General features: G+C 45.9%; 1 protein-coding gene across 1 annotated transcript in view; it reads left to right on the forward strand.

Annotated features, from left to right (window-relative positions):
* The window catches only part of ATXN10 (ataxin 10), a 150,305-nt gene that overhangs the window by 32,522 nt on the left and 95,776 nt on the right, over positions 1 to 22,007 (forward strand). Inside the window, 3 exon segments of the mRNA XM_032493864.1 lie at positions 2,891 to 2,987; positions 5,155 to 5,313; positions 16,526 to 16,606. Coding sequence (XP_032349755.1) covers positions 2,891 to 2,987; positions 5,155 to 5,313; positions 16,526 to 16,606 — 337 coding nt within the window.

The raw sequence follows: 22,007 nt of genomic DNA on the forward strand, positions 1-22,007 counted from the left end.
GGTTCAGCCAATAAAGGCTGCAGGGTGCTCGTGGGGACCCGAGGGCAGGAGGAGGGAGAGGAGGGAGGAAGAGGGAGGGAGGAGGAGGGAAAGGAGGGAGGGAGGAGGAGGGAGAGAGCAGCTGGCTCCTGGCCCGCGTCTCCTCGGCCGGCTGCAGGTGGTTTACCGTCCAGCTTCCTTCCCACTCAGAACGCCTCCCGGAGTTCACGCAGGTACCGCTGTCGGCCAGCCCGGCCCCTTCCCGAGTCCCAGCTCTCGCAGGCCCTCCCCCAGGCCTCGGGGTGTGCGCGGTAGCCTGGGCGCCCCTTTCCACGGAGATCCGGGGTTCAGCTCTGCAGAAGTCCCCTGGCTGCCGGGTTCTCGGAACCTCACCGTCCTCCCTGCGCGCCTGCAGTCCTGAGGGCAGTGGGGGTGTGTGTCCTGGGGCCGTTATCTCTCTATCACCTCAGTGTTGTCTCTGGTTTAACTAATTCTATGTATTACATTTTCTTTGTTAGGAAAACAGTTTAGTTTCTGTGCGTCCGACCTGGGCCTGACTGACTGAGCTGTTACCCTTTTCTCAGGCTTGTGCTCGGTGCATCTTCTCCCGCTGCCCCTGGGGCCCCTCCCTCCGCCTTCCTTCTCTCCATCTGCTGTGCCCGCCAGGGTGCAACCAGGAGGCGGAAACCACACTAATTTGAATAGGGAAAATTTAAAATAAAGAATTACTAACTATAACAGAGGCTTGAAATAACAGGAGATTGACTACTAAGAAGCAAGGAGATGCCAAAGAACACAGGGATTGCAGACACAAGGGGCAGCCAGGTCCCCAGGGCTCAGACGAGTGTGTGGGGCATCGGCCCAAGGTCCAGGCCTGCTTGCAGAGGGCAGTGAAGACACTGAGGGGTGGTGCTGGAGGAACTTGCTGGAACTCCGCCCTCAGGGGGAAGTTGTCCAGGGAGGTTCCATGACCAGGAACTTGCTTCGAAGTGTCCTGAGGAAGCTCCTGGCTGCTGGACACGGCCGGTTGGTTCTGCTGTGCAGGAGCCCCTCCCTGGAGAAGCCACCCACTGCAGTGGACCAGTGCTGGGGGGACAGCACGCTGCAGGCAGGGGGAGGCCGGAGGGGCGCCCGGAGCCAGGCAGTGAGGGCCCTCTTCCTCCAGCGCCCCCGCCGCCGAGGCTGCACCTGCCAGCCCACAGAGCAGACGTCTGAAGGGCGCACCTTTCTGTCTGCAGGGCAGGCAGGGAAGCTGAGAGGCGGTCTGTGTAGCGAATTCGTGAATATAAAGAGCTTTAGAGAACCTTACGTTCCTAACGCGTTACATTCTCATAAACACTTAATTTTCTGAGTGTAACTTTTGCCAGTCTGGTGAGTGTGGTTTTTCTCATGGGGCTGCGTGCTCTTTCTTATATATATGTGTGTATAGACATGTATATTCTGTGGATTTGGACAATGTATAATGACATGTATCCATCATTATGGGATCACACAGAGAAGTTTGACTGCCCTAAAAACTCTCTGCCCCACCTCGTCACCACGCCTTCCCCCAGCCCCTGGCCACCAGTGATCTTTTGACTGACTCCATAGTTTTATGTCATAGGGTTGAAACCATACAGTATATGACCTTTTCAGGTTGGCTTTTTATTTGCTAATATCTTGGCAGCTCATTTCTTTTTAGTGCTGAGTAATATTCCATCGTCTGGATGGACCACAGTTTATTTATCTATCCGTCTACTGAAGGACATCTTGGTTGCCTCTGAGTTTTGGCAATTATGAATAAGGCTGCTATAAATATTCCTGTGCTGGGCTTTGCTAACCCTAACCCTAGTTACTTTGGGTAAAATACCAAGGAGCGCCATTGCTGGATTGTATCCTAAGTGTATGTTTAGTTTGTAAGAAACCGCGGACTGTCTTCAGAGTGTCTGCGCTATTCTGCGTTCCCACCTGCACTGAGCGAGCACTCCTGTTGCTCCACATCCTCGCCTCGTCCCACATTTGTTGTCAGCGTTCTGGATCTTGTCCAATATTCTGCAGTTTTATTTGGTGAAATATTCGAAATATGGGGCGGGGTGGGAATTAGGTTTATTTATTTATTTATTTTCAGAGGAGGTGCTGGGGATTGAACCCAGGACCTTATGTATGCTAAGCTTGCGCTCTACCACTTGAGCTAAATCCTCCTGTCTCTTGTTCAAATCTTTTCAGTATGTCGATAGTTTTGTCTGCTTGTTCTGTAATTTGCTGAAAAAGGTATATTATTATTGCCAAATTTAATTGTGGATTTTTCTCTTTCCCCAATACTTTTGTCAGTTTTTGTTTATATATTTTGAAGCCATATTATTAAGTGATTCCAATTTAAAATTGTATCTTTCTGGTGAATTAAGGCATTCTGAAGTGACATTTAAACAAATTTCCAATAATGCTTTTTGCCTTAAAGTTTATTATATCTTATTTTAAGTGGAGTTTGACCACCCTTTTAGGCTGGCATTTCCCTCCTTTATCTTTTTTACCGTTCTTTAACTTTCAGTACTTCTGTAGCCTTACATTTAATATGTTTTGTCTTGGAAGAGCAGATTGTTAGGTTTTAAAATATCCAGTCTTAGGGTAACTGTCTTTCAGTTGGAGCACATGTTCCAATGATATTTAATGTGATTACAGGTATATTTGTGTCTACTTTTACAGTCTTTTAAAGAAGTTAATTAATTTTGTATAGAGTACATTGTTTTGTAAGGCATTTTAATATTAACATCACGCCCAAAATTTAATTGTGGTGAGAGACTTTTTATGGTTAAAAGAAGCTAACAGAAACTTCCTGTTTAATAACATGGGACATTTCTTATTAAGATGTACTCATTTAGTGTGTTAAAAAGTTCTTTTAATCATACGTCTGTTTTGTTTTGTAAACCCTCAGCCTTTCGCTGCGGCCTACAGTTTCTAGGCAACGTTGCCTCGCGGAACGAGGATTCCCAGTCCATTGTTTGGATGCACGCTTTCCCAGAGCTCTTTTTGTGAGTATATTGATGAGAGCTTTTCTAACTTCTGAAAAGACTGTGGTCCTACCATTCCACTCGCATGAAGTTCCAAAACAGGAAGACTAACCTCTGGTAGTGGAATTCAGGACAGGGGTTGCTCTTGGCGGGTGGTGGCGGGCTCTGTACCGGCTGGGAGAGGGCACGAGGGCACGTCCTGGGCTTCTGGGAACGTTCCCTGTCTTGATCTGGGTGGTGGGTACATAGGTAAATACAGATCTAATAATTTGGAGGGGGTGTACACTCAAGATTTCCTTCATTGTATGCCAGTTTTACGTAAAGTAAATAAAAATTTTGGTTAAAGTAAGAAATACTGTTAAGGATACTGTTTTATAAGAAAAAAATGTATAAGGAAAAAGCCATAAAGCATTGAAGTATGGGCAGTGAATTACTTGTTAGCGGAGTGTGTCTTCTAAGCTCAGCGTGAGGCTGTCCATCTGGTGGGCGTGGAGGGGTGAGGGCTGTGGCAGCCAGTCTGTCTAGCTGGGTTCGTGGTGCTCTTCCCTGCGGTTTGCTACTTTGTGTTGACTGGCTGTGCTAGTGGAGCACTGAGATGACGGGGGAGCGGGTGACGGGGCAGGACAGGTGAGAGGAGAGGCTCCTCCAGGAGCTCGAGGCCCCGCCTCTGATCCAGGTTCTGCTGCCGACGAATGGGGGGTGGTGGTGACAGTACAGGCAGCTGTTTGAATGCTCTGGGCTGGGTGTTGTCTGTGTATTTCCCTGTCCTGTCCAACCTCTCTGCCGGCTGAGCGGTACTGTCCCCATTTGGACAGATGAGGGGAGTGACGCTTATTGCTGGTAAATGGCGTGGCTGGCACGTAAACCCGGTGCTGCCCTCTGGATCCAAAGCCTACACCCTTTTAAACACCAGCTGCCTGACTTCTGTGCTGCCCTCCCTGGTTGGAGGGGTTTTCTGGGCTCATCTGTGTGGTGTTAGGATCACACAAAGTCTAATGTCTCTAGCTCACCGAGTCTGTAACTGGTCCTCAAACTCCTGCAATAATAAGAGCTGAAGGCATGACGTCTTTATGATTAATAATAATGGAACTTGGGTTGGAATGAAGGAATTGTGGAGTTTAAGCTACAGAAATAGAAATTACTCATTTCTGAGAATTCATTCCTTTAAAACATTTTGAACACCTGATAGCTGCCAGGTTCTGAGCTGGACGAGCGGAATAAAGGTAACGTAGATGTAGTCCTTACTCCCCAGGTGCCCATGCTTTGGTTGGGGAAATAAAGGATTGGGTAGGCATGCTGTAGGGAAAGAGCCGATGTAACACAGGTAACTTCAGGTGCCCCGGGGAAGCAGAGGAGAGGCCCTTGAACAGGGCAGCTGGAGAAGTTCACGTGGTGGTTTTAGATACATGATCAAACCTGGTCCTCACAAAAGCCCTCTGAGATAGTCCATTTTTATGTCAGAAAACACTCTGAAAGAGGCTGTGTGACCTCACCCTGTGTGTTTGTAAGACAGATACAACCAAATCTGAATTCAGCTTTGGCAGGTACCGGCTTTGTGCCCTGGGGCACGTCAGGTCAACTCATTCTGAATCTACACAATAAAGAAAATAGCTCCTCCAGAAGAGTATTACAAAGTTTAAATGAAAATAAAATCCTGCCGTGGTGCCTGACTCGTAATTGACAGCCGGTACATCAGTGGCCTTTCTGTGATCACACAGCTGATGGGTGGATGAGCCGGGAGTCACACTGAAGCTTTCGACTCCTAATTGTGTTTCTTGCCAGTATATCAACTTTCCCTTAAATATTTCTGTCCCTCAAACTGGTAAAGGACTGTCTGTAGTCTTTGAGGTATTATTTTTTGCCTTTTAATTTTTCTAACAAGAATGAATATTTTAATGTTTTATAAATGTAATCATTTTATATGTTTTTTTAATCAGATGTTATTTCCTGTTGCTTGAGTCATCAGTCAGCTGCGGCTTTAGTATTGGATACTTTGTGTTGTGGCTAATTTTATATTTGCCAGTTTTGCAGTAAACAATGTACTTGTTTCAGAGTGTTGTAATTCTTCATTAAATCCTTAAAAATATCAGCTTGCACTCAGTTTGTTAATGGGATTATTGTTACATGTTACATCATGTTTTATCATGTTGCTGCATTGGGCTAACCCCCTGATTTCTTTCTTTGGAAGGTCTTGCTTAAACCATCCAGACAAAAAGATCGTTGCCTACTCATCAATGATTTTGTTCACATCCCTTAATTCTGAAAGAATGAAGGAGCTGGAAGAAAACCTCAATATTGCGATCGATGTCATAGAAGCGCACCAGAAGCAGCCGGAGTCGGAGTGGCCGTACGTATCTTGTGGGAAATGTGGTCGCTTAAGAACATCCCAGCAGATCATTTTCCTGATAGAAGTTTTAGGTACAAGTTTGAATTATCATAATTGAACGATAAGTTAAAACTTAACATAGGTGGAACAAATGAGAGAAGCATCCCAGCAGGACCTGGAGGCCTGTGAAAGAGGGGACGTGCGGTTGGAATAGGGTCCTGGAGGGTGGGCTCTTCAAGGCGGCGAGGCGGGGAGGGCGTTCCTAGTGCAGGAGCCAGCCCAGCCTGCAGACGCGGCAGCGCTTGCAGGCTCCGCAGATCAGACCGCTGCGCTTGCGGTGGGCGGTTCCTTAAGATCAGGGGTGACCAGTGTCTTGTGCCTGTTCGGGGAGAAATTCAGTGTCATTCAAATTGTTGCCCTCTATACATAATGCAGCATTTCCCTTTGATTGCTTGTCTTTAGTTACGTTTATTAGAACAAGTGTAATAATAAATTAGTAAATAGATAAATTAGTACCTGTTTTATTCTTTTAGATGCTATTATGAATGGAATTGTTTTCTTGACTTCGTTCGTGGGTTGTTAATTGCTAGTATATAGAAATGCAGTTGATTTTTGTGTTTTTATTTTATATCCTGCAACCTTGCTGAGGCTCATTTATTGTTTCTAGTAGGTTTTCTGTGTGTGTGGTTTTTAGAGGATTTCTATATACAGGGTCATCCATCTGCAAATAGATAGTTCTCTTTTTTTCTTTCCAATCAAGTTACCCTTGTTTCTTTCTTTCTTTTTTTAACCTAATTACTCTGACTAGAAATTCTAGTACAGTGCTGAGTAGAAGTGTCGAGAGCAGGTACCTGTGTCTTTTCCTTGATCTTAGGGGGAGCTTTCCGTCGTGATTCACCGCCGAGTGTGGGGATAGCTCTTGTGGGTTTTCACAGACGCCCACTGTCAGAATGAGGAACCTTCCTCCTGCTTCTTCCTGGTTTGTTGAATGTGTTTTATCAGGAAAGGGTACTGGAGTTTATCAAATTCTTTTTCTGCATCTATTGAAGTTTTTATCCTTTATTTTATTACTGTAGTATATTACAGTGATTACTTTTTAAAACTTTTTTAGAAGTTTAATTTATTTAATTAAAAAAATTTTTTTTAACTGGAGGGACTGGGGATTGAACCTAGGACCTCGTGCATGTTAAGCACACGCTTTACTACTGAGCTGTAAACCCCTCCTGCCCCGACTTTTTAAAAGTTTAAACCAGCTTTTCCGTCCTGGGATAAATCTCGCTTACGATACACAGTCGTTTTATATGTTACTGGGTTTGGTTTGCTCATAGTTTGTTGGGGACTTTTGTGTCTATACTGATAAGCATGTTGGTCCGTAGGTTTCTTTTTTCGTGTTGTCTTTGTGTAATTTTGTTATCGGGGTAACACTGGACTCACAGAATGAGTTGAGAAGAGTTCCCTTTTCTTCTGTTTCTGCTTTTGTTATTTTGGGAAAGAGTGTGTGAAGGATTAGTATTAATTCTTCTTTAAATATTTGGTGGAATTTGCTGGTGAAACCAGCAAGTCTCGGGCTTTTCATTATGGGAAGTATTTTGATTACTCGTTCAGTCTCTATTTGTTATGGGTCTATTCAGACCTGTAACTCTGACTTCTTTCTCAGACCTATTACTTCCTTTTAGGTCAGATTTGGTAGTTTGTGTCTTTCTAGGCACGTGTCCATTTGGCCCAGGCAGTCTAATGGCACAGAGCCGTTCATTGTGTTACCTTTTTATTTATGTAAGGTTGTTCGTAGTGTTCCCTCTTTATTCCTGACTTTTGTCATTTTAGTCTTCTCTCTTTTTGGTTGCTATACCTTAAGATTTGTCAGGCTTTTTGCTCTATTCAGAGAATCAACTTTTGGTTCTATTGATTTTTCCCTGTTGATTTTCTGTTCTTTCATTGATTTCTGCTGTAACCCTTATTGTAGCCTCCCTTCTGCTTGCTTTGGGTTTAGTTTACTCTTTTCCTAGTTTCTTAAGATGGAAGTTTAGGGTATTGTTACCAGGTCTTCCTTCTTTTTTATACAGGCACTGACAGTTACACATTTCTTTGTGAGAACTGCTGAATCTCATAAATTTTGGTGTGTTGCATTTTCACTTTTCACTCATCTACAGTTATATTTTAGTTTCCCTTATGATTTTTCTTTGACTCATGGGTTACTAAGGAACTTGTTGTTTAATTTCCATATATTTGTGTATTTCCTAAATTTCATTTTGTTACTGATTTCTAATTCATTCTGTTGTGATTGGAGAATACACTTTATATGATTTCATTCTTTTTAAATACACTGAGGCTTGTTGTATGGCCTGATACCTGGCCACACGTGGAGGATGTTCCATGTACACTTGAGAATATTCTGTTTCTGGTGGGGAGTTCTGTGGGTGCCTGTTAGGTCGCGCTGGTTTACAGTGGTGCTCAGGCTTCTGTTTCCTTGGTGGTCTTCTGTTGAGTTGTTCTGTTCACTGTTGAAAGTGGGTTATTTTCTCTTTCTTCCTTCAATTCTGTCAGCTCTTGCTTCACCTGTTTTAAGGCTCTGTTGTTGGGTACGTATATATATTTGTAACTGTTAGGTCTTGAGAAATTGACCCTCTCATCATGACAGAATTCATCAGTGACATGTTCACCTTTTGTCTTTTGTGTCTTTTTATGTGTGCTCCTTGATGCTGACATGGCTTTTATCGCCTTCTATTTGGGACATAAACACTGTAATGCAGATAATGATTGATCTAGCTGTAACTGTTCACACTTTAAAATCAGTGATCAGTGAGAAAGATTGAGAGGAAGAAGGAGATGGGAGGGGAGACCTTCATGCATTTTGTCTTTTAGCCAGCACAGAAAGTGATGCAGAAATGTGGTTGGTGCTTCAACATGAACAGCCTGATTTGTGAACCTTGGCTTTTCTGTGATGACATTTAGATGATGAATTTCAAGACTAAACTGAAGAGTTCTGCCTCAGACTGCCTGGGACAGAAAGTGGCAGGTGACAGACCAGGCCTCCTGTGTCTCGCCTGCTACCCTTGTGCACACGAGGGAGATTTTGGCCTGTGGGCATGTGACATGCAGGCCTGAGGAATGCATCCTATTTCTAGCCTTTTCTGTTGGTAAAGTAAATATGTGTTCTCTGATGCCCTTTCTGCTCTGACTTCTGCCTTGGATAGAATATAGTTTTGATCGTCTCTCAAGATAATTTGTTCTATTTTCTATAAAGTTGAGGTATTAGTTACAGTCCCTAAATGTCCTTGTAGCATTTTAAGTTTCCTATTAGTGGGACCTCACCTCCCTCATAGCATATTACTGTGGAATTTCTGAATTTACAGAAATAGTGATTCTGCAAACATTTAATATTACCACAGAATTTCTGAATTTACAGAAATCGTGATTCTGCAAACATTTAATATTACCACAGAATTTCTGAATTTACAGAAATCGTGATTCTGCAAAAGAATTTAATCACAACTTTAAAGTCTGTAGCTTAGAAAATTTTGAACATGATTCGTTCTCATTTTAAAGGTCTTTATCTTTGGTTCTTCCCTTGAGCAGATATTGGGTGAGAAGGTCAATGCTGTGAATCCTGAGTGAAAGCTGAGAATATACTTGTAACTTTGTGCAGGACCCTGGAATGAAGAGTACTTGATATTTAGAAAAACAGTCCCAACAACTAACATAAAAACTTATGCATAGTTGACAACTATTTAAATGACCATTTCTGAGTTGCCAGAAAAAAAATCTACCTCCCACTGGCATTCCGTCATCATTGCTTTGTGTGTATAATGCTATTTGCAGTCAGTATCAGACATTAAATGTTATGCCACAGGTGGTGTAGCGAAGAATCCCAGTTGTCTGTGCGGACGTCCCGACAGAGCAGTGTTTCTGTCTGTGCTTGAAAGTCGTGAGTGATGGTTCTTACCCTCTCAGTAGTTCTAAAGTTAAAGTGAAAATGCAGCGCTCTTCTCTCCTCACCGGTGGATGTTTACTGTTTGTTGGATGAAAGAAGGAACGAGTGGACTTTACGCCCGATCACTTTGAACTGGAAGCAGCATGAGGACCCAGACCCTAACGCAGGGTGTGAGCTCGCCTGAGACTTCTTCCCAGAGAGGCTGCTGGAGCAGGCGGCCGTCGGGGAGCGTTCCCGGAGGCACACGCCACGGAAGTCAGGGGTTTTTAGGTGAACAGGCCTCCGCCTAGGCACTAACCTTCTGTGGGCCTCTCCTTCCTTACTTCTAAAATTAAGGAATTGGTTTAGGGTAGACGTTTCCAGACTTCTGAATTTTGTGTCCATATATTGCTTTAAAGGCATGAGGATGTGATTACACACTCACTGGAGTGGTTAGTTTGGCACAGGGACTGTTGGGCAGCAAAGCTGCTTGTTCTGCTGTCTGCCTGCCTGAACCCCTTCTTGCCTGAACCCCCTCTCCCTGCCTGAACCCTCTCTACCTGCCTAAGCCCCGTCTCCCTGCCTGAACCCCTTCTTGCCTGAACCCCCTCTCCCTGCCTGAACCCTCTCTACCTGCCTGAGCCCTGTCTCCCTACCTGGACTCTGTCTCCCTGCCTGAACCCTCTCTACCTGCCTGAGCCCCGTCTCCCTGCCTGAACCCCCTCTCCCTGCCTGAACCCCCTCTACCTGCCTGAGCCCCGTCTCCCTGCCTGAACCCCCTCTCCCTGCCTGAACCCCCTCTCCCTGCCTGAGCCCCTTCTCCCTGCCTGAACCCCCTCTCCCTGCCTGAACCCCCTCTCCCTGCCTGAACCCCTTCTCCCTGCCTGAACCCCCTCTCCCTGCCTGAACCCTCTCTCCCTGCCTGAGCCCCGTCTACCTGCCTGAGCCCCGTCTCCCTGCCTGAACCCCCTCTCCCTGCCTGAACCCCCTCTCCCTGCCTGAGCTCCATCTACCTCTTCCACCCTCTGGTGAGCAGCCTGGGGAGATGTCATTCTTGCCCTTTATTCCGATGACTTTGCCTTTTTATTTAGATTTGTTTGAGGTGAATGAGCCAGTATTCAATTCTGGTGACTTGTATAGCATATGGTTTATTTATTTTTTAATTTATTTTATTATTTTTTTAATTGAAGTGCAGTTGATTTACAATATTAGTTTCAGATGTACAGCAAAGTGATTCAGTCATATATATGTTTTCAGACTGTTTCCCAATATAGCTCGTTACAGGAAATTGAACACAGTTCCCTGTTAAAGCACGTGGTTTTGCGTTTGACCGGTTACCCGGTGAGCACGAGCTTGAAGTCGTCCCTGCTCAGTGCTTGTCTGAGTAACTCAGAGGTGCAGAGGAGCGCTTAGGAGACCTCGCTGAAACACGAACAGCCCCTCTGCCTCTCTGCGTACGCAGGCTGACCCTGCAAATCCAAGAGCTGCCTGTCTGCACCTGCCTAGTTTGGGGCCTGGCGTCCACTGAGGCGTGGTGCCCAAGCCGTGCGGCTCCGTCTTCCTGAGGGCCTGCCGTGAGGACGTGGCTAAGAGCCTTGTCCACTGTCACAGGAGAAAGGGCTTGGTCTCTGTGCAGAGAATAAGTGCCTGTTTCATGAGGACCTGATTTGCTTTTTCTTGGGAAACCTGTGGAGTAGAAACGGCTCCTACTTTGTGCAGACTTCTAGGAAATTCAGAAAACGTACAGATGCTGGCTTCAAACATAAGTTAAGTAACTCAGCAATTATTGATTGAGATTTTGAAGTGTGCCAGGTACTGTTCATGGCATTGGAGATTCAGAATTAGTAAGACATTACGTTTTAGTGAGAGAGAGAGATAATGAGCCAAAAAACTCAAAGAAAGGTATAACAAGTGTCAGACAAATTGAAGAAAAATATACAGCACATCTGTGTGCTAAGTTGTCCCTTAGGGTGGTCCTTGACTCAAATACTCTATAGAATCAGCTGCTTTATGAGTAGTAATTTAAATATGATGGTGCAGAGGACAGACCGTGGACAGAACAAGAACGTCGGGTCTTGACTAAGCGCTCCGGTGAGGTGAGGTGACGTGGAGTGACCGTGCCGCTTTAAAATCTGAAGATCAAGGAAACCTCTTCTGAGGTGGTGACACTTGAACTGAAAACTCAGTAGCCGACCAGTGGAGGAGACCCGTGGGTGGAGGTGGACACAGGCTGGGGAGAGCAGGCCGGCAGTGAGCACACGGGGTGCAGAGACCCCACGGCAGAGACCTCGGCGGGACGAGAGAGCCCAGGGTTGGGACAGCGTCACGGGGGCAGGGGCGGCGTGGGACACACAGTCCATGAGGTGCCCGGAGGCCAGTTACGTGGGCCTTGTAAACCAGGAAAAGGAGATCAATTTACTCACTGCCACAAGAGTTGATGCGAGAGTTTGAAGCAAGGTGTGCAACGACCTGGTTTGTGTTTAACAAGACCCCTCTGCTTGCGGGACAGAGGTTCAGCTGTGGGGAGGAGGGGGAGGGATGGAGGCTGGGCCCCTGCTGGGAGGCAGCAGCTGTCCAGCTGGAGCCACTGGCTCAGGCCACTGGCTCAGGCGAGGGTGGTAGCGGTGGGGATGGAGAGGAGTGCGTGGATCGCACATGATCTGCTTCTGTGATGGGTTAGATTTTGGGGTGAGGTGGGGGGAGGAAAGGCGAGGGCAGCAGCAGTTTTTGGGCCCGTTTGGGTGAGTGAGGTAGTTGGAACAGTCTGGGGTGGGGGTCGGGGTGTCAGAGTGCTATTTTGTCGTGTTAAATTCAAGGTGCCCACCCTGCAGCTGAGCAGGGAGGTCCTGTAGTGCAGCCAGCACAGACATTCCAGAAGTGGCGGCCATGGAAGCCTGCGATGGACGGCGGGCTCTCCCAGCCGGTGGCGAGGGAGGACCAGGGAACGCGAGACTCAGATTGAAGTCGTAGGATGGCTTGTGTGGGGAGTGGTGTTGGGGTTGTGGAGAGAGAAAGGACTCCCTCCGCAGCGTTTAGTTACTCTTTGCAAGGAAGCAGTGAGGACCGCGTTTCAGTGACCAGACTTTGACCTAGACTGCAGGCTACCTGCATTACTGTGTCACTGAGGTGCTGCGATAGGCCAAGTTAGTTCATCTCGTTTCTGTTTCTCTGTATCTGTTTGAGAAGAGATGGGAGCGATTTATTACTAAGTTATGCTGGAGAAATGACTGAACTTGCCTGCCTAGAAGTAGCTACCATTAAAATAAAGCTTACCTGGCTCCCCACCATCTGCTGTCTCCCCTCGAAACCTGAGGAGCCGGGGCAGCTAGGTGATTTCCCCCAGGATGTGACAGTGCTTTCTCTCCTCAGCAGAATATCTAGTAAATAGAAATAAATTTGAGGTTACTTTGCCTACCTATACTCCTCAGAATATACATCTAACTTTTTGGTAGGTGATACATTCATATAGTTCTAACGTCACAACACACAGTCTCCCTCCTGCCCAGCCGCCCCCCCCCCCGCCCCCGCCCCTAAGCCGGGAAACTCTCGTTTCTTTCTTCTCACCACACTGTTGGGCCTCTTGCTTTTTTTCTATCTAAATAGAATATTTTTCACACACCTTTCCGCATCAGTATGTGAAGAACTTCCTCACTGTTTTAACTTCCGTTGTGTGTATTTAGTCAGTCCCTTCTCGGTGAACATTTAGGTGAACAATTTTCCATAGCTACAAAGCACTGCAGCGCGTGGCCTTGTTCACACACGTCACACTCCTGTGGGCGAGTGTGCTTGTGGGGTGAATCTAAGTATGATGGCTAGGTCAAAGAGAAGGTGCTCTTGTAATTTTGACACACCCTTCCCAGTCGTCCTCCATAGGTGCCACACAGCGTGCGCGCCCCGAGGCGCAGGCCGAGCGTGCCTGGTTTCCTGTGTCGTTGCTAGCAGGGTGTATTATCAAAGGTTTGGATTGGCCAATTCGGCCAGGTTTAAAATAGCATCATTGTGTAGTTTTATTTTGTTATTTTTCTTGTTATGAGGTTGAGTATCTCTTTATATATTGAAGAGTTAAATGTTACGGACAATCTCATTTTCTTCATCCGTTTTTCTGTTAGGATATCAGTCTTTTCTGTATCTACATACAGGAGTATTTTCTACATTAGGGCTATTAGTCCTTTGTATAAAATAAAACCCCAGTTTTCCTCACTTTTTTGTCTTTTGACTTTTGCTTGTGGCACTTTTCTTCATGTAAAGTTTTTTTATTTGTTAGCAGGTGAAATTGCCAATCTTTCTTATGTCTTACAGATTTTTGGTAATAGCTGTGAAGGCCTTTCCTCTACTTAGATTTTCTTCCGGTATTGCATCACTTCAGTTTTGATGTTTAAATGCTTGATCTGCTTGGTCTAAAGGTTACAGTATGGATCTGCTTTCATCTTTGCTTCAGATAACGCCGGTGGTCACAGCGACAGAGCACCGGGGCAGCCCCATCTTTCTGCGGTCTTTTGCCCCATTCCCTGCTCCCTCAGCCGCCCTGACACATGGAGAACCCTTTCAGCCCAAGTTCCGCTTCTGCAGCGCACATTCCAGCTTGTGGAACTTACTCTCTCCTTCACTGTCTCAGTGTAATTGGGCCTTAAGAATTTTATAAACATATTGATCAAGTTACATTTATCATGCATTTTTTAGGGTATTTTGTTTGTTTAAAGAAGAAATTCTCTAAATTGCATTCTATTCCCACAGCCTGATTGAGTTGGGCTTGTTGTCTGTTGTCTGAAAACTGTTGTTTTATGTGTTTTGTCTGCATTTAAGGTAGGAGGGTCCATTGTTAGTGTGTTATGCCTGAAATTGGAAGTGATTGTTGGAGATGTTAACACGTGCTTTTCAGCCACTGATAGAAGCAGGCAGACGTCAGTGTAGATGTAGGTGGTCCCAGTGGTGCCAAGATAGGTAACCACCTCCACCCGAGTGTTGTTTGTGGGACGTTGACCCAGGACTTGCACTTTCTTTTTAACTGCGTGTATTATGTTCCCCGAGATGGACCACAGTCTGGGCCATACAGAGTCTCAGTATATGTATGGAAAGGATTGAAAACATACAGAGTCTATTCCCTAATCATAGTGAGCCTAGAAGACCATAACAAGATGATCTAGAATAAGTCTAAATTTTTGGAAATGAGCACTTCTAAATAATCAGTTTGTCAAAGAGGAAATCACAAGGCAGAGGAGAAAATCTTTTGAACTGAAGACAAGTGAAAGTATAACATGTGTGGGATGAAGCTAAAGCAGCGTGTAGAGGGAAATTTATAGCGTTGAGTGTCTACATCAGAAAAGAAAGGTCTGAAATCAGTGACTTAAGGTTCTGCTTTATGAAGATAGAAAGAGAAGAGTACAGTAAACCCTCAGTAGAAAGAAGAAAATAATAAAAGATAAGGTTAAGTTGATCAAATGGGAAACAGAAAAACAACAGAAAAAATTAACAAAGGCAGGTTGGCTCTTTTAAGAAGATCAGCAAAATGGATTGAGAAGAAAGAAGGAGCACTGATGATCAGTATCAGGAAAGAAGGCATGGTTGTCCCTTCATAAACTCAGACTCTGGTGAGGGAGCTCTGTGGCCAGCAGCTCTGTGGCCGAGGGCAGCCTGCCGTGGGTCCCTGGGCAGGAGCGTCCTATCCTGCGTCCCTCTCGGAAGCCCCGTGCTGTTGTGTAGTTACAGTGCCCCGAGCGCACTGCTGTTCCTTCCTTCCTGCTGTTTTTCCAGGTCCTTTTTTTGTCACCTCTAGTCTAACGCTCCCCCCCCCCCTTCTACCTGGGATTCACCTAACTCCCGATCTTCCTGCCCCATCCGTCACCCCCTCTTCCCCCAGCCCTCTGGTTAGTTAGATAAACTGTGCTGTTTCTGTAATTCATGATCTGCGTCTGTATGTTGCACATAAGACGTTTTTCTCATATAATTATCTGCGTGCATGTCTTTCTCCACTGGTAGAGTTTGGAATTATGGCTTGGGACGTAGCCCCTGGCACACAGTATTTGGAACATTGTGAGGTTTTTAAAATTAATTTGTTGTTGTTGTTTTTTTGGGGGGGCAATAATTAGGTTTATTTATTTATTTTAATGGTGGTGCTGGGAATTGAACCCAGGACCTGTGCATGCTAAGCACACGATCTACCACTGAGCTGTACCCTCCCCTGCTTTGAAACAATGTGTTTTGAATGAATGTTGAATGCATGTGGGAAAATGTTTTGAGCTCCAAGTAGTTGAATTATGAATGAGCTTCAGGATCACAATTTTGTGAACCTGGCTTGAAAATACATGAATTTCTGTTGTTGCAGTTTGATGACCTACCTAAACTGATGTGAGAATTGAGAGTTTTGAAAATATTATCTGTTACTAAATATTTTACATCAGTGTTGATCAGTTATTTGACAGATTGTGGAAAACAGAGTATGTGTTTAGATTTTTGTTTTTATATGAAGTAACAGTGTGTTATGGTAGTTAAAAAACTTCATTTGGCTCTCATACTTAAAAGACATGCTTTTATTATGTTATTTATTAAGAAGCAATTAAGTAAATCATGTTTGTAAATATATTTAATGCTTTACTGTCATGCTTATTACTATAACCTTGGCTATGAATACTGTCTTCTTTAGTTCTTAAGTCTTCAGATGCCCTCTGGTAAATATGACTCAGAATTAATTAATAGGACTATTCAGTCTTTCTAGTTGTCACAGTGGCACTTTGAAGAAGTCTGCTCATAATCTTTGCCTCGGGGTTTCCCCAAGTTGATCTCCAAGTCTAGGTTTGCTTGACAGTGAGGATGTTTTCTTGGTAACTTGAGAGCCTTACGGAGGAGATCAGCAGCCAGTATTCACAACTGTTGCTGGAATATGTTTAAATAAAAAGCACGGCACGTCCGTTTCTCTGGTTAATTTGAGCACTGCGCTTCGGCTAGAACAGTTAGTGTGTGCTGTTACACCTGAGCCTGTAGATGAATTTCATTTTACTGTTTAAACTATAGTGAAGTATTTTCTTTTTTCAACTTAGATAAAAACTTTTCTAATAGGCCCTTTCCTCCAGTTGAATAAATTTGAATCATTTCAACATACTTTTCAGAAGTAAAATTGGAGGAAAACATTTTGAGGGTTTTTATTTTCTTTTAGCCGCTAATAGAAAAATAGTATGTGAACCTCTTTAAGCATTTTAAGATTCCAGCTAATCAAAAAATCAATAAACAGGAGTGCTTTTACATATAAGACTTGCCTGTAGAGTAGATAAGGCCGTGTCCATTCTGCTATGTGTCTAGTAACCGAACCTTTTCCTCCTTTTTCCTTAGGTTCTTGATTATTACAGACCATTTTCTGAAAAGCCCGGAATTGGTTAAAGCCATGTATGCCAAAATGAGCAATCAAGAAAGGTAACCCCCCAAACCAGTGTGGTTTTGAGTATTTAGCATTCCATATAGAGTATCCTGTACACATGACTGAAAAACTGTGTGGTTTCTTTGTTGGCACAAAATCTCTAACTACATGTTTCTGTGTCAGTAATGGTTTTAAATTGGTTGGTTAACATTACAGCTCAGCCACCACGGGCAGTCATTTACGTGGGGTTGCAGAATCCAGGTTGACGCCATTATTCTGAGAAAGCATATTAAAAAACGTTAAGAACAAAATGTTACGGCTTGTCCCTCAATTTTATAGTGGTGATTCACACAGCCGTGCGTTAGGGATGCATGTATGAGGTGTGCTTACCTGTGCACCCCCCCGCCTGTGTTGATTTGGGGTATGCTTGGCTGGGTTTATCATTTTCTGGGAGGTATTTTAGACTGAAAGACACTCGGTGCCCATCTGTGACCCTCACCACTCTGTGCCCTCAGAGCTCAGAGACCTTGGCCCTGCGCCTTGGTGTGAGAGTTACTCTTTATGTGACCTCGGCGGGGACTTTTACCTTGTTTGCGTTCAGTCTTCTGAGGACTGAAGACAATGATTCCTAGTCCTCTTTCCATTCCAATAGGGTGTGATTTTCCTAACCTTTTTGGAAATGCTGCCTTAGGAAAGTAAAGCTTATGCAGAAATCACAGATCTAATAATGATCAAAAACTTTAAAAAATGTTAATCTTTTGATTGTAGTCACAATTTTTATAATTGCTGTGGTTTTGAAATTCTTAACTATACATCTGAGTTCCAACAGCTAATCTTTGTGCACTCCTTTGTAGTCTTAAGCAGTGTTTTTTTCTTCTTTAGTATCTTTGACAAAAAAGGAAAAGTTCGTCTTTTAAGTCAGTTTAAATGCCATCTTTATAAATCTGGTGCCCCTGCCACCACCATCATATGCATATTTCTGTTGCAGAGAAAGAATTACTTGTAGGTTTTTTTTACCTGGAATAAGTACTATGAAGAACAGTGCTATAAATTAGTAAATTGCTTTGCAGTAAGGAACATCTGAAAACAGAATACACAGTTCAATTGTATTTTAATGTTCAAGCTTATAGTTTCCACATTCCTATCAAATGATCTACTGGTAACTGATCCATTACCTAGCCAAATGAGGACGGTACACTAAACATTTTCCATTTTTATTTATGCAAGAGTAGTTCTGCTTCCCTAAGTCATACGGATTGCTTGCTCACATGTCACCTCCTCCCCTTCATTTTTCTCCTGAAGGAGAAGTGCTTTTATTTTATCACATCATTTGTGACACGTCATGTCACGTCACGTACCTGCTTGCCAACTGTGTGACACTGGCATTAAGAGCGTTAGCTCCATGCGGGCCAGGATTTGATCTTTTCTGTTCTTTGACGTTCACATTTCTTAGCCATGCTTAGCACATAGCAGGCACTGAAATGTTCGAATGAGAGCTTGAGTAAATGAATGAATTTTCTTGCTCGTGAAGGGTTTTATCTAGAACATCGATCAATGTCACCTCACCTGCTGGGGTGGAGACCTCGCAGTAGTCCTGTCCCCACCGTGTCCTCCGCTGTCCGTGCCACGCTGGCCAGCAAGCCTTCCCGAGGACACCAGCCGAGTGTGCTGAGTTCACTCTCTCGTCACAGCTCTGGTTTGCATATCACCTTTGCATGGACTTTGGCTATAGCCTTCTTATGAACTCTGAGAAAACATACATCATATGAAATTTACCATTGTAACCTTCTTTAAATGGACAGTTCAGTAGTTTAAGTACGTGCACAATATCCGGCAGCCAATCTCCAGAGCTGCTTCATCTTGCAACATTGAGACTATACCCATTAAACAGCCACCCATTTCCCCCTCCTCCGGCCCCCGGCACCCCTCGTGCTACTTTCTGTCTCTGAATTTGACTCCTCTACGTACAGGTGATCCTTGGACAATGCTGGGGTTAGAGGTGCTGACCACCAGGGCAGTGGAAAATCTGAGTATAACTTACCGTCGGCCCTCTGCATCCACGGTTGCTCCACACTCTTGGATTCAACCAACTGCAGCGTGTGTGGTACTGTAGTACCTGTTTACTGAAAAGATTCCACATGTAAGTGGACCCACACAGTTCAAACTCATGTTGTTCAAGGGTCAGCTGTACGTCGTGCAAGTGAATCACACAGTATTTGCCCTCGTGTGGCTGGTGTGTTTCACTTAGCGTAGTGTCCTTAAGGTTAACCACGTTACAGCGTGGGCCAGGGTTTCCTTCCTTTCAAAGGCCGAGTCCCACTGCACTGTGTGCATATGTCACGCTTTGCTTGTCTGCTCATCTGTCGTGGACAGCTGGGTTGCTGCCACCTTTCAGCTGTGATGAACGATGCTGCTGAGAAGATGGGTGGACAGTAGCCAGCAGTCTGATTGACCTGGTTTCTGTTTCTCCTCCTCCGCTGTCACCTGCCATACCACCGGCATGGCTCTTGCCCCACCGCTTTAGTGGCCTCTGTAACGTGTTCCAGGAGGCAGTTAAATTCCATGTACGGTGCACAGGCCCTTTTAAAGTGCAGCTTTGTTTCCAATCCCTGTTCTCTCCCCCGGTCACCATGCTGGAGCCTCGCAGGACTGCTCTCAGCATCCAGGCCTTGCCTGCGCTTCGTGCCGGGAGTGGCCTGACCCCCGCCTCCCCTGCTGGACACGCGCTCATGGTCGAGCGGCCGTAGCAGGTGCTGCCTCCTCTCTGTTGGCTCCTCTGACTTTCCCAGGCAGAGTGCTGTGCGTCCTCATCTGCAGGTTCATTGTAATTATTTGTTCTTATGCTAGAATATGTATTCTTCAAGGACAGAGACTGAATCTTATGAGTTCTCTATTATAAACACCCACCGGAAGCAGTGTTGCAACAGTGTTGGAACGAAATAGTCAGCCAGTAGCTGGCACTTACTGGGCCATGTCTTTAAGATGATGTCTCTGTCAATACTTCAGACAGCAGACGGCTCCGGCTGCATCAGCCTGGCTTCTGGGGAAGCGCATCGTGGGAAGTGTTGAGTCCAGATCCTTGTCTTTGCTCAATGGCAGGGCTGAGCTTGAGGACCACCAGTGCTTCTGAATTGTAGCCGTCAGCTCGGTCAGACACAGCTCTGCTTCCTTGTTTCATGCGTGTTCTGTGGGGAGAAGGTGTCACATAGTGACATGGAAACCTCTGGGGCACTGACACCCTGGAAGGGCACCGTTATGGGGCTGTCGGGGCAGAGGAGGTGCCTGTGGCCTGCTGAACACCGAGAACGCCGGAGCTGCCCGACCCAGTGGTATTCCAGACAGGGACACTGCTCTGCTTTCAGTAGAATTTTGTCATGTGGTGAGAGTGACCTGATCATTTCAGAGTCAAAACAGTGTCAGCCAAAACCAGCTTCACATCCTTGGTATACGGGGGGCAGCAGAGATAAGCCTCTGTGAATCCTGTGCCCGAGGCCAAGAGGTCAGGACTCCAAAGAGCCGCGGCAGCTGCTCCCAGGACGGGAGGTCGGAGAAGGGACTGCTGTGCTCGGGCACCAGACTCTGAGTTACAGTCCTTCCAGGCACAAGATGTTAAGGTGTAATTCTAGGGTAAGACCTTGCTCTTTTCAAAATGCTTGTTTTACTTGAGGATATGTGGTGAGTCAGAACTTTAACGTTTAACTGACCACATCCTAAGTCTAAAAAATGTCACTTTAAGAATATGAAAACGAATATATGTACGTATATGCATGACTGGGCCGTTGTGCTGTGCACCAGAGATTACACGTTGTAAGTGATTGTACTTAAAAACAAAAGTCACTTCAGAACCAGCTCCACCTTTGTTCCACATTTTGTGCTGTTGTAATTAATTCGTTTTACTATGGATGTGTTATCAGCAAAAACATTTCAAATTTTTTAACAAACATGTACACAGCTTTTGTCACGAAGTCAGGCACTGTTCTCAGCACTCAGCAGACACTGACTGTTTCATCACATCAGCCCTGGAAGACGGGCACGTCCACGGCCCCTGACTGTGGAAGAGGGCACGCGGCCTCCCCAGGACCGCACAGGTGGGAGGCGGCAGGGCCGGGGCCCAGCCCGGGCAGCCCGGCTCGAGTCCGTGCTGACAGCCCCTGCACGTTGCCGCCTGCGGCCGAAGACCGTGGAGGTGAGACGGCGTCTGCGCTGCGCGGAGAAACGCAGGATGCCCAGCAGTGTGCTGTCCGAGGACATGCTGCTTGAACACCAGCGAGAAGAGACAGGATGGTCCTCCTTCATCTGGGTGTTAATCTCTCAGGACGTCTGTCTAGTGCATGCCCCTGACACTGATGCCGTGCCAGACATGCTGTTTTGGGTGCCATGGTCAGTCGGCAAGCGTTAGCTCAGTGAACCAGTGAAGAATCCAGATCTAAGCCCAGTTTCATCGGAGGCAGATCATACCGGAAGCGGGTCTTTGTAGTTCGTATTTCACGTGGTAATGTGGCCTCAGCCAGATTTCCAGCTGCAGCAAACTCCGTTTTCAAGACGCATCAACCAAAAATATTCTGGCTCAAGATTTGTACTTTTGTTTCTTGTGCCCTCTAAATTGCACATAGGCACATATGGAAGCAGTTATACCAGCAAATTTTTGATGTATTTGACCACTTAGGATTAAAGGAAATGGGGCCTAAATGCAGAAAGACGTGGTGCTTTCCCCGGGAAGGAAAGGCGACGAGGACTCTCCCCTCTGTGGTTCTGTCGTAGCTGTGCTGCTATGATTTGCTTCGTTTCAGTGAGTGGCTTTTGATTCCTTGCTCTGCACAGGGCACTGCCCCTTGTTCTTCAGGGAGATGCCGAGGTTAACTAGACACGCTGCTTTCCCTCAGGGATGCGGCAGCCTTCTGTGAACCTCCCCGGAGAGCCCCAGCAGGGTATTAAGGGTGTTAATGACTATAACACAAAACACACTCGGGAGCTGTCACCAGCGAGGGACGGGAGTGCGGGGGAGGGGGAGCTAGCGCTCCTCTCTGGAGGCAGCAAGGACTTCGTGGAAGACGCACATTTGGCCGGCCTGCAGGGGAGTCGGGTGTGCCCGGCACGTGTTCAGAAGGGAGTGTGGACGTTTTCTAGTTGAAAGAACAGCTCAGGACCAGCACAGATGAGGAGCCTGTGGGCGTGATTTTGGGAACATGAGGAAGCCCGGTTTGGTTGGAGCAGAAGCTGCTGGAGAGGCAGCAGGGAGAGAGAAGACGGGGCAGACGGCAGGCGGAGGCTTCGTTCTGGCAGCCTTTGGTTCATTCAACAAGGTTTTATTGCTGTACCCACTCAGTACACCTGGCCGGAACCCCTGCCTTCGTGGAGCTTGTCCCAGTGTTGAGAGTGACACAGAACACGACGTCAAATACCGGCCCCGCCGGGTGTTGGTGCCTGCTCAACTGGGCACAGGGACACCAGTGGTGT

Source organism: Camelus ferus, chromosome 12, assembly GCF_009834535.1.
Source record: "Camelus ferus isolate YT-003-E chromosome 12, BCGSAC_Cfer_1.0, whole genome shotgun sequence".
Classification (NCBI taxonomy): domain Eukaryota; kingdom Metazoa; phylum Chordata; class Mammalia; order Artiodactyla; family Camelidae; genus Camelus; species Camelus ferus.